Source organism: Ailuropoda melanoleuca, chromosome 12 (genome assembly GCF_002007445.2).
Source record: "Ailuropoda melanoleuca isolate Jingjing chromosome 12, ASM200744v2, whole genome shotgun sequence".
Lineage (NCBI taxonomy): Eukaryota > Metazoa > Chordata > Mammalia > Carnivora > Ursidae > Ailuropoda > Ailuropoda melanoleuca.
In genome coordinates, this window is record NC_048229.1 from 30,034,883 (window position 1) to 30,045,608 (window position 10,726).

Here is a 10,726-nt window from a genome sequence, read left to right on the forward strand (position 1 = left end):
GATCCCGTAACGCCGGGATCACGCCCTGAGCCGAAGGCAGACGCTTAACCTCTGTGCCGCCCAGGCGCCCCACAAAGGAAGCATTCATGGCCTTCACTTCATGTAACATTCAAAAACAGGCAAAACTAACTTGTGGTCATAGAGGTCAGGGTATTGTTACTTTTGGGGGGACACCAACTGGAAGAGAGTGAGAAAGAACCTTCTCACTCTGGGGAGCTAGGAATGTTTTATATCTTGATCTGGGTGCTGTTTACTGGGGCATATACATATGCAAAACCCCATCTAGCTAGCGAAGTAAATGCTAAGTATTGAGGGGTGAGGAATATAATGGCTGCAACTTATTTGAAATATATATATAATAAAACCAGATGGGTTGTTGGATGAATGGAGGAATGGACAGCTGGACAGATGGGTAACAGAAGAAATGCAGCAAACTATGTGAATTGTAGAATCTAGGTGGTAGGTAATGGGGTTCACTCTACAGTTCTTTCAACTTTGCTATCTGCTTGAAACATCTTCATAATAATTTGTCATGGAAAATAAATAAAGCCATAGTGCGTGCACTTAAGATTTGTACATTTTACTCTATGTAAGTTACATCTAAATTTCTTTTTTTTTTAAAGATTTTATTTATTTATTCGACAGAGATAGAGGCAGCCAGCGAGAGAGGGAACACAAGCAGGGGGAGTGGGAGAGGAAGAAGCAGGCTCACAGCAGAGGAGCCTGATGTGGGGCTCGATCCCACAACGCTGGGATCACGCCCTGAGCCGAAGGCAGACGCTTAACCGCTGTGCCACCCAGGCGCCCCTACATCTAAATTTCTAAGTTGTTTTTTTTTTTAAGATTTTATTTATTTCAGAGAGAGAGCCCGTGACAGCATGAGCGGGGTGAGGGGCAGAGGGAGAAGGAGAAGCAGGCTCCCCGCTGAGCAGGGAGCCCGATGTGGGGCTGGATCCCAGGACTCTGGGATCATGACCCGAGCCAAAGGCAGATGCTTAACCAACTGAGCCACCCAGGTGCCCCCCCCCTAAATTTTTCTTGAAGTCCAAGGTACACGGTTAAGTGAAGAAAAGGAAACATAAGTTACTAATTAGTAAGTATAGTCTGCTTTTATTTACTTTAAAAACTTTGCAAGCTGATACTGATTTGTAAACCTAAGCTAGGAAACTAAAGCGTCAAATAGTTTCTCAGACATGCTTGCAGCTCTCTGATCAGTGGGCTTGTCTAAAAATGCGGATTCTTGGGCTCTATCTCAGGCCTTTGGAATCAGAATCCCTGGCAGTGGTGCCCAGGAATCTGCATTTTAACTAGATTTTCTGACGCTCATTATTTGAGACACTTAGTCGGTGAAAAAGGGGGCAGGCCCAGAGACAAAGACACTGCCAATTATTTTTATGCTCTTTCGATGGAGATGGGGCAATGGGCTGTTTTTCTTGGTGTGTGTGTGTTTCAGTATTTTCCAAATAAACCCATAAGAGTTGGGGGCGCAGTTATCATGGGAAGGAGTGCCTCTAGTCTAATCCTCTCCCCCTTCCCCCAGAACCTTCACAAACACCCGCCCTCCTTTCTCTTGCCCCAGAAAACCCTTGTGGTTAATGAGTCTCAGAAAAGAAGAAGTGAAATGAAAGCCATAAATAAGAGCGACAGTAGCTGAAGGATTGGGGGAGTGGGGGGCCCGCAGGAGACCGCCATTTCCCCACCACCGAAGTCTGGAGTGAAGCGCGCCAGCCGCCCAAGCTGACACTTCCGGCGCCCTTACAAAACTACTCCACACACGCCTCCAAAAACACCAGGCTCTTCCCATCCCCCGTCCCCCATCACCCGCAGAGAGCCTTCACCTTGCGGTCAGGTCACCTTCGAATCCCGGGGGTGGGCGGGGCACAGGGTGGAGTCTCGGGGTAAGAAAACGGATGGGTCTACACCCGGTCCCTAGAGATGGCCCGGCTACCGCTGCTGCTGCTGCTGCTGCTGCCGCCGCTGACTGTGGAGCCTGCCGGGGCCTCGCTGATCCGGTACTGGGGACCCCATCACCACCCCGAACCTGGGATGGACTTTCCCACTCTCCCCCTCTTGCCCTTTAAGTCTGGGGGCCCCCCAGTTCAGTGACTCCCAAGTCTGGCACCCCAGGACCCATGACTCCTACCTCTTGGGTTAGCAAATCTCCAAACGGGGCTCTCACCCCCAGGGGGCTTCTACCCTGATAGGTGCTAAGAGGCCAGCCCTTTCAGTCCAAGGTCCTCCACCCCTGAGACCCTGGACTGGGAGACTCCTCCTTACCCTCTCTCTCCAAACAAGTTTTGGGAGGACCCCACAGACCCCGCCCTGAGCTCTGATGATCTGGTACTGGGGTCTCCAGACATGTGACTCCCCATACCCCAACCCAACAAGATCTTGGAGACTCAGAGCTGTGACTCCCCCAGAGTCACGTCTTCCAAACTGTTTAGGTCTCAAGAGGTCCAGTTTTGGGGACCCCAGTGACCTCTGACCTCCCCTGGCTTCTGGTGCCCCCCACCCCGATCTCTCACTTCCGCTCCTCTCTTCTCCCACCCCTGGAATTCTTGAAGGAGAGGAAGAGGTCCCTCTTCCAGGAGAAATTTCCCCCACTTGACATTCCTGAGCCTCTCAAAGATTGAGTCATGGGGGGGGCGGCAAAGATGTGAGTGAGGGAGCAGGGCTCCAAGGAGTGAGTACAAGGAGGTAGAAACATATTACTGCACCCCTGCAGGGGTTTGCTAACCTGCTTTTCGAACCTAGAAGATCACGGCCTTTTCCCAAGCCAGGGCAAAGGGCAGTGATTCTCTGAGAATCATTTCCGGACCAACAGCACCCTCATGACCCAGGAACTCCGCAGAAATGAAAATCCTCAGCCTCCATCTCAGACCTAGTCAATCAGACAGAAACTACAAACTCTGAATTTTAACTCTTGGTCAGGGGTTGGCAAACGCTCAGCTCAAGGGTCAAATGCATCCTGCTACCTGTTTTTTTGTAAACAGAGTTTGACAAAACCCAGTCATGTTGTCCAGGGCTGTTTTCAGGCTATACTGACGGAGGTGAGCAGTTTTAACAGAGACAGAAGGTGGGCAAAGTCTTTACAAAAAAACTTTGCCCATCACCCCTGCTCTAGGTGATTCCCCTTCCTGCTAAAGTTTGAGAACCACTGGCATAGAGGACTGCTTCCCCCCCCTTTTTGTATTTGACCTCAGAAACATTCTATTTATTTATTTAAGATTTTATTTGACACAGAGAGAGCACACAAGCAGGGGAGCAGGAGAGGGAGAAGCAGACTCCGCCCTGAGCAGGGAGCCCGATGCGGGGCTCGATCCCAGGATCCTGGGATTATGACCTGAGCCAAAGGCAGACGCTAATCGACTGAGCCACCCAGGCGCCCCTACTTTTTCCTTTTTAGTGGTTGAATGGACTCCATTCTATGCATGTTCCATAGCAGGGCCAAGTCCTACCTAGTTGGTCTCCAGTTTTCAAACTTAGATACATCCTCATAAACACATCTTGGTGCGTTTGTCCAGTGATCTCCTACAGATGAAATTCATTGAACTGAAATTAAGTTGGGCTAAAAGGTGTGTACAGGGGCGCCTGGGTGGCTCAGTCCTCAAGCATCTGCCTTTGGCTCAGGGAAGGATCCCAGGGTCCTCGGATGGAACCCTGAGTTGGGCTCCTGCTCAGCAGGAAGCCCGCTTCTCCCTCTCCCACTCCCCCTGATGGTGTTCCCTCTCTCCCTATCAAATAAATAAATAAAATCTTTTTAAAAATGAATAAAAATAAAAGGTATGTATAATTTTAAGCCCTATGATACATACTTGCCAAATCCTCCTCCAGAAAGTTTGTATCAGTCTATAGCCCTTGGCCAACAGTGAGTACGCATGGTTCTTTGCCAATCTGCAGGGTCGGAAAGGTTTTTGACTCTTGACATTTGTATTCCTTTGACGACAACTGGGGTTGAAAAGATGTTATTTGTTTAGAAGCTGTTTGTACGTCTTTTGCCTATTTATGTCCTTTGCCTATTTTCCTACTGAATGTCAGGGGCTGTGAAGTTAGCTTGCCACTGTTTCATTTCATGGCTGCCCAGAGAAGACACAAGACAGAGACAAGGAGAGGTTATTACTCTTGGTGACAGTATTAGAGATATTAACTCTGACATAGAACTTGTAATTACTTCCCCTAGATTTTTAAAAACTTTTAAGACAGCTTTGTGTGTTGGGGGAAGGGAGTACAAAGGTTGAAAATTTTAGAGTCCCATTCATTAACATTCTCCCCAGTGATTTCTCATCTTTGCTATCATACTTTGAAAAAACCAGAGTTATTTAAACATTTTGCTTCGTTCTAGTGTTCTGAAATATTACATTTCAGCTTAGGTCTTTGATTCTCTGGAACGTAGTTTAGTATAAAGAATGAAATTCAGATTTGGTGCTTGTCCTCTCTCCCCACCAATAGTAAGAAAAATAGTCTCCAGCATCATCATGAGAAGCACGCAAGGGTTTTTGCAAACGCTAGTTTCATGTTTAGGGTCTTGTCGACTTCCTGAGGATGGCTTGTTTTACGTTATTTGGAATGTCTCTTATTGAAAGATTTTGGGGAAGGTCTGTTTGGAATGGCTCGCTCTTGTGGAGTCTTTGGGGAACTTTGCCATCATGGTTTGATATGTATTTGGGTTTCCTGGAAGGTTGTTATTGTAGAGTTTCTGGTAATGACAGTTATTGTAGGGCCATAGAGACATGCCCTTTATCATGATATCCTATTTGGAAAATTCTGTTATAGAGGGTCTCTGGGAAGAGTTGTTTCCTAACTGTCAGTATTCTCCCCCACAGGATTTCTCTTCGCCGCGTCTACCCTGGACGTGGGACCCTGAACCCACTGAGGGGATGGGGGAGGCCAGCAGTGCCCCCCAGTTTGGGGGCCCCATCCCCTGGGGACAAGCCCATTTTCGTACCTCTCTCTAACTACATGAATGTGAGTCGCGGCCCCAGAGAGTCCCTGCCCTCCTCCCCGGTTAAGAAGTCAAGCTTTTCATTCCCCCTCTCTCCTGTTTTGCCATCAGGCCCAGTATTATGGAGAAATTGGACTGGGAACACCCCCACAAAACTTCTCTGTCGTCTTTGACACTGGTTCCTCCAATCTCTGGGTCCCATCCATAAGATGCCACTTCTTGAGTCTGCCCTGCTGTGAGTTTTCATGGGGGAGAACAAGGCTGACCAGGGGTGATGGGAGAAGGGGATTTTTGAGGCACTGTTCTCTTCTGACATGCCCTCACAGGTGACAAGGTCACAAAGGCAGGAGGCACTGGGGAGATTCCCTTTCCCCAGTGACACCTCCCTGATCTTCTGACCTAGGGTTCCACCACCGCTTCAACTCCAAAGCCTCCAGCTCCTTCCACCCCAATGGGACCAAGTTTGCCATTCAGTATGGAACTGGGAAGCTAGATGGCATCCTGAGTGAGGACAAGCTGACTGTGCGTGACCGTTGTCCCCAGGAAGACTTGAGCCTGGGAGAACCCCAATGTCTAAGATGATCTGGCTTAGGGAGGTGGCTCAGGAGGTGGGGCTGCCAGGACAAATGGATGAGGCTTCTCAAGTTAAAGGGGTGGGCTTCCTAAGTGGGGAAGCAAAGCTTCTAGGCAGTTGGGAGTTGTTTTCAGATATCTCTAGATGTGGGATTCAGGCCTTGGTTTGGAAGATCTCAGGGTCATACAGGTAATGTCCTCCAAGAAGTAACTTGCCCCATTTGCATCTATCCCTAGATTGGGGGAATTAAGGGTGCATCAGTGATTTTTGGAGAGGCTCTGTGGGAGCCCAGCCTGGTCTTCACTTTTGCCCACTTCGATGGGGTACTGGGCCTCGGTTTCCCCATTCTGGCCGTGGGAGGAGTTCGCCCCCCACTGGATACACTGGTGGACCAGGGGCTACTGGATAAGCCTGTCTTCTCCTTCTACCTCAACAGGTAATGGCAAAGGGTCTACCTTCCTATGAGTCCTAGCCCCAAGAAGGACGCTCTGTCTGTTTTCAGGAAGTCCCTTACCCAGTAAAGGAAGTCTCATCCTCCACTCACCAACTCACCTACCCAATATAAGTAACACCTGTTCAAAAGTCCCACTCACCAAACAACCTTAAGAGGTACTAAAGACACTCACCATCATTTCAAATGCTCCATGTTTCAAACCCAAACCAGGAAACTCCATGGCTGACCTACTCAACTTAGGAACATCCTCTTCAGAAAGCCCGCGTGCCATTTGAGAACACATTCCAGAAGTCAGAAGTTACCCATTTTAATCTAAGAAGTCCCACCTACCTTTTAGGAAGCTCAACCTTACGCTCAGAAAGCCCCCTTTCGGGGCGCCTGGGTGGCTCAGTCGTTAAGGGTCTGCCTTCGGCTCAGGGCATGATCCTGGAGTTCTGGGATCGAGCCCCACATCAGGCTCCTCCGCTGGGAGCCTCCTTCTTCCTCTCCCACTCCCCCTGCTTGTGTTCCCATTCTCTCTGGCTGTCTGTCAAATGAATAAATAAAATCTTAAAAAAAAAAAGAAAAAAAAGGAAAGCCGCCTTTCAGTTACCCTCATGTCCAACCCACTCAGAAAGCCCCATCTACCTCTGGGTAGATCCTTTCCTCCCCCACATCCAGGAATCACCATCGCCCTTCTTCCCCGCCACTCTCAGCCAACTAGGAAGTCTACCACCTCTGAACTATGAGACCTATAATTCAGAAAGTCACACCATGCACCAGGAAGCCACCCCACTTCAACCCAAGTCACACCAGCCAGAGCCAATTCACAAACCCCAATGCTCCACTTAAATTCCATCCCCAAAGTTCTATCTTCCACAGCCAAATCAAGAAGTCCCATCCCCACTTCGGAAAGCCCCCAGGACCCTACAATCCTGACCTTCATCAAGAACAGTTCCCTTTCTCTTTGCTTCTTGCTTTGTTTCCAGTCCCAACATTTAGGCCCTGTCTGCATCCCACTACCCCACTTAGAACCTGGAGCCCTTCCATTAGCAGGAATTCCCTTCCCTGGGCCCTCCTGGGGTTGGCATGGGAAACACCCATGACACTGACAGCACTTTGCTTCTGCAGGGACCCTGAGGCAGCAGATGGAGGAGAGCTGGTCCTGGGTGGCTCAGATCCAGCTCACTATGTCCCACCCCTCACTTTCTTGCCAGTCACGATCCCTGCCTACTGGCAGATCCACATGGAGCGGTGAGAAACCTGGCCTTCTAGGTCTGGGAGGAATGGGCCAGAGCCTCATCTCCAGTGTCCTAGCAGAAAGGAGCTGGAAGCCTGGACTTCTGGGTCTGAGGGAGAAGGGGCTGAGGGTCCTAACTCCTGAGTCTGAGGGAGGAAGGGACTGGGCTAGGGCTCCTGTTTGAGGGAGGAAGGGCTGAGGGCCTGGACTCCTAGGACCCCGGCTCCAATGTCTACCCTTTGCCCCCTCGCAGTGTGAATGTGGGCACAGGGCTGACTCTTTGTGCCCAGGGCTGTGCTGCCATCCTGGACACAGGCACATCCCTCATCACAGGACCCACTGAAGAGATCCAGGCCCTGCATGCAGCCATTGGAGGAGTCTCCCTGCTGGTGGGGGAGGTGAGGAGCCAGTGTCTGGTGGGGTTTTGAAGGCATGATGCTAGGGCCTGAGGGTGGGAATAGGTAGTTAAGAGGTATCCCAGGGCAAAGGGCACTGGGCATCATGAGTGACAGGCTGGGGGGTAGTGGGAGGAAGCAAGGACACCTCCTAGCCTCTGCCGAGTGACTCCAGACAGGAGGAGATGGTGATGCAGGTTTGTTCAGGACTGAATGGGGGTGAGAAGCCTAAGGGGCCTGGGGAGGTCTGGCCGAGGTGCGAAGGAAGGAAGCTCAGGAATCGTTAGGTGCCATCAGCCCTCAGCCAGCAATCAGAGCCACGCAAGAGGGGAGCCCTTTCTGGGAGAGGGAAGAGGTCCCAGGAGCAGCCTTGGGGAATATCCACATAAAGCAGAAGTGGAGACAGGGCAGGAGCAGCCCGAGGCACGGGAGGAGCACCCAGAGCACGGAGGCTCACAGAAGCTGTGCCAAGAGAGTTTCAGGCCTGGAGGGGGGGCCACGGTGCAACAGCAAATCTGCTCACTCACTTCTATGTTAGGAAGCCCTGCAGCTCCTGGGGGGAGGGGGCGGCACAGGGTCCTTCCAGGTCAGGATTTCTGTGACTCTATCCCTGTGTTCTTTGGCACTTCTGAGAGGGTGGAGAAACTGAGATTGTGGGGCTTCGAGTCAAATGCCTAGGACGTGGGCTTGTAAAGAGCCAAGGGAGCCAGGGAGATCACAGTGGTTCGGTGTGTGTTGCCCAGGTTGGGATCTAGCTCTGCCACTTACGAGCTGTGCTGTCTTAGACAAGACACTTCATGTTCCTTGGCCTCGGTTTCCTAACCTCTGTAGGGTCACTAATACTCATCTCTGATGAGTTATGTTGTGGGGATTGAATCAATTAACCCACCTAAGGTACTTAGAACAATGCTTGGATGCTGTCACCATTCTCAAGAGAGATATACACTCGAAATCAACTTCTTCTCACCATTCCTTACTTTCCCAACAATGCAATTACTATTGTTTTTTAAGGAAGTCTGTCTTCCTGGTAGTCATTTAATTACAGTCACTACAGTCACTTACAAATGTAAACACTTAGAATATTTACAGCCTAATATTGTATTCTTAGGTACTTGGGGGTGGTGGGATTGGAGGCAAACCGGACAGCAGGTACCCCATCAATCTAAAAAGGGCAGCTCTTGGCCACTCAGCTCCAGCCAAGTGTTTCCATGTAGGGAAAGCCAGATCTAGTTTGTTGGAGAAAGCTGAAAACATTATTTGAAGCCTCCTGGTTCATGAATAATAACACGCTTACTATGTGTCAGACATTCTTCCAGACTAACTCATTTATTTCTCACACAACATCTCTGAAGTATTCCTATCAACTACACCTTCAAATTGGAAACTGAGGCACAGAGAGGTTAAGTAACTTGTCTAAGGTTGCACAGCAGCAGACTCCAAGGATATAACCTGTCCCACCGTGGTGTACAGTTGGTAAATCATTTTTAAAACATTTTTGACACTGTGAGACAACTTCAATACACCTGTGGGCTCGGTGTGCCTCACGGGCTAGCAGTTTTTGATCCACAAGTAGGTGGAGGAAAAGAAGGTTTGATCAAAAAGGAGCCAAAAGGAAGAGCCGGTAAGGCTAGAGAAGGCAGCAGGGCTTTACCACACAAGTTCCTGAGTACCTATTTTAAGCAGAGCAGGAATCCCTCAACTCCCCTTGTTCTTGTCCTTCAGTACCTCATCCAGTGCTCGAAAATTCCAACGCTTCCTCCAATCTCCTTCTTCCTTGGTGGGGTCTGGTTTAACCTTACAGCCCAGGACTATGTCATCCAGGTAGGTGGCCGTCACAAGTCAGAGAGAGGCAATAAGGTGGGATTTGAGAGGATGGCGCTGGTAATGAGACATCACTAGGACCGAGGAGGGGCCACAGAGACACTTCTGGTGCCCGGGATAGTGGGCGGGGGCAAAGCTCTGGCTCCTGGAGAAGAGGAGGTTCGGTGCGCGTGACACCCAGTGGCCTCTCTTGACGCCCGGCAGATTGCTCGGGGTGGTGTCCGCCTCTGCTTGTCTGGGTTCCAGGCCCTGGACATGCCTCCGCCTGCAGGGCCCCTCTGGATTCTCGGCGATGTCTTCTTGCGGACCTACGTGGCCATCTTCGATCGCGGGAACCTAAGAGGCGGTGCCCGAGTGGGGCTGGCCCGCGCGCGTTCTCAGGCAGCCCGACCATGAAGAGGTGGGCGCGCGCGCGCGCGCGCAGTCCTCCGGTTGGCGCCGCGGTTAGGCGCATGCGCACCGAGTGGTAGCCGAGGCCCAGCTGCTCAATAAAAATCCATTATTTACATTGACCCGACCTGGTCCCCCCCCCTTTTTTTAAATTTTAAGCACACGATTTTTTGAGAGAAAAATTAGTGTTCAGCTCTCTGGAGTTGAGGAAGAAAGGAAGAAGAAAGGTATCACTGCTTTTCTCCAGAGCCCTGGGGTCTTGTACTACGAATCCCATGAAGCCCTTCGCCAATGCCGCCTATAGACAAAGGCGCCCGGCACCGCGGAGCATCACGGACCTCGTATGCCAGGCCGTGTTTTCCTCTAGTCGGGGGCGGGCGCAGCCACAACATGCGTGGGAGGCGACAGGTCGCGACGGCAGCGACAGGTGGCAGTGGGGGGTAGTGGCTGAATCGTAAAGGGCTTTCCAACCCTTGTTTTAAGGGGTGGGGATACGATTCCCGCAGACTTCATCTCCTGTTCTTCCTATCTCCCCTGGAATTCTGAGACCCCTGGGTCCGCCATAAAGGCGGGGCTTGAAGCCCCCGGGTTGGGGGGAGCTGTGCTGTCCCTCCTCCGGCGATGATGTCATTCCCCCCCCCTCCGCAGCCTCTTGCTGCCCTGAGCTGCCGGGGCTGGGTCACCCCTCCCCCAACGCCAGCCCCGGATTCCCCCATCCCCGCCCCGCCTCGACTTGGGGTGAGTACGGGGGAGGGGAGAAGGCACAGGGTCCGGGGGCGGTAAGACGGCCCAAGTCCCAGTTTTGGAGGTGGAAGACCCGGGAGATGAGGACTCAAAAATTACAGCGGAGAGATTCTTCCTTAATAACGAGGTTTGGGGGCCAAGGTTCTTGGAGGGTCTGGGGGACCAAGGATCGTAGGCAGAGAGTCTC

General features: G+C 51.1%; 1 protein-coding gene across 2 annotated transcripts; it reads left to right on the forward strand.

Moving 5' to 3' along the window:
* Window positions 1-1,856: 1,856 nt before the first annotated feature.
* NAPSA (napsin A aspartic peptidase) lies at window positions 1,857-9,917 on the forward strand. Of its 2 annotated transcripts, none has more exons than XM_002917890.4 (9): window positions 1,857-2,012; window positions 4,824-4,965; window positions 5,054-5,177; window positions 5,346-5,464; window positions 5,753-5,952; window positions 7,081-7,203; window positions 7,443-7,587; window positions 9,307-9,405; window positions 9,610-9,917. In XM_002917890.4, the coding sequence occupies exons 1-9, from the start codon at window positions 1,936-1,938 to the stop codon at window positions 9,799-9,801; spliced, it is 1,221 nt and encodes a 406-aa protein (XP_002917936.3). In that variant the 5' UTR covers window positions 1,857-1,935; the 3' UTR covers window positions 9,802-9,917. The 2 variants fall into 2 exon arrangements, with proteins under 2 accessions (XP_002917936.3, XP_019653727.1); XM_019798168.2 differs by having other exon boundaries at window positions 9,677-9,917.
* The last annotated feature ends 809 nt before the right edge of the window (window positions 9,918-10,726 follow it).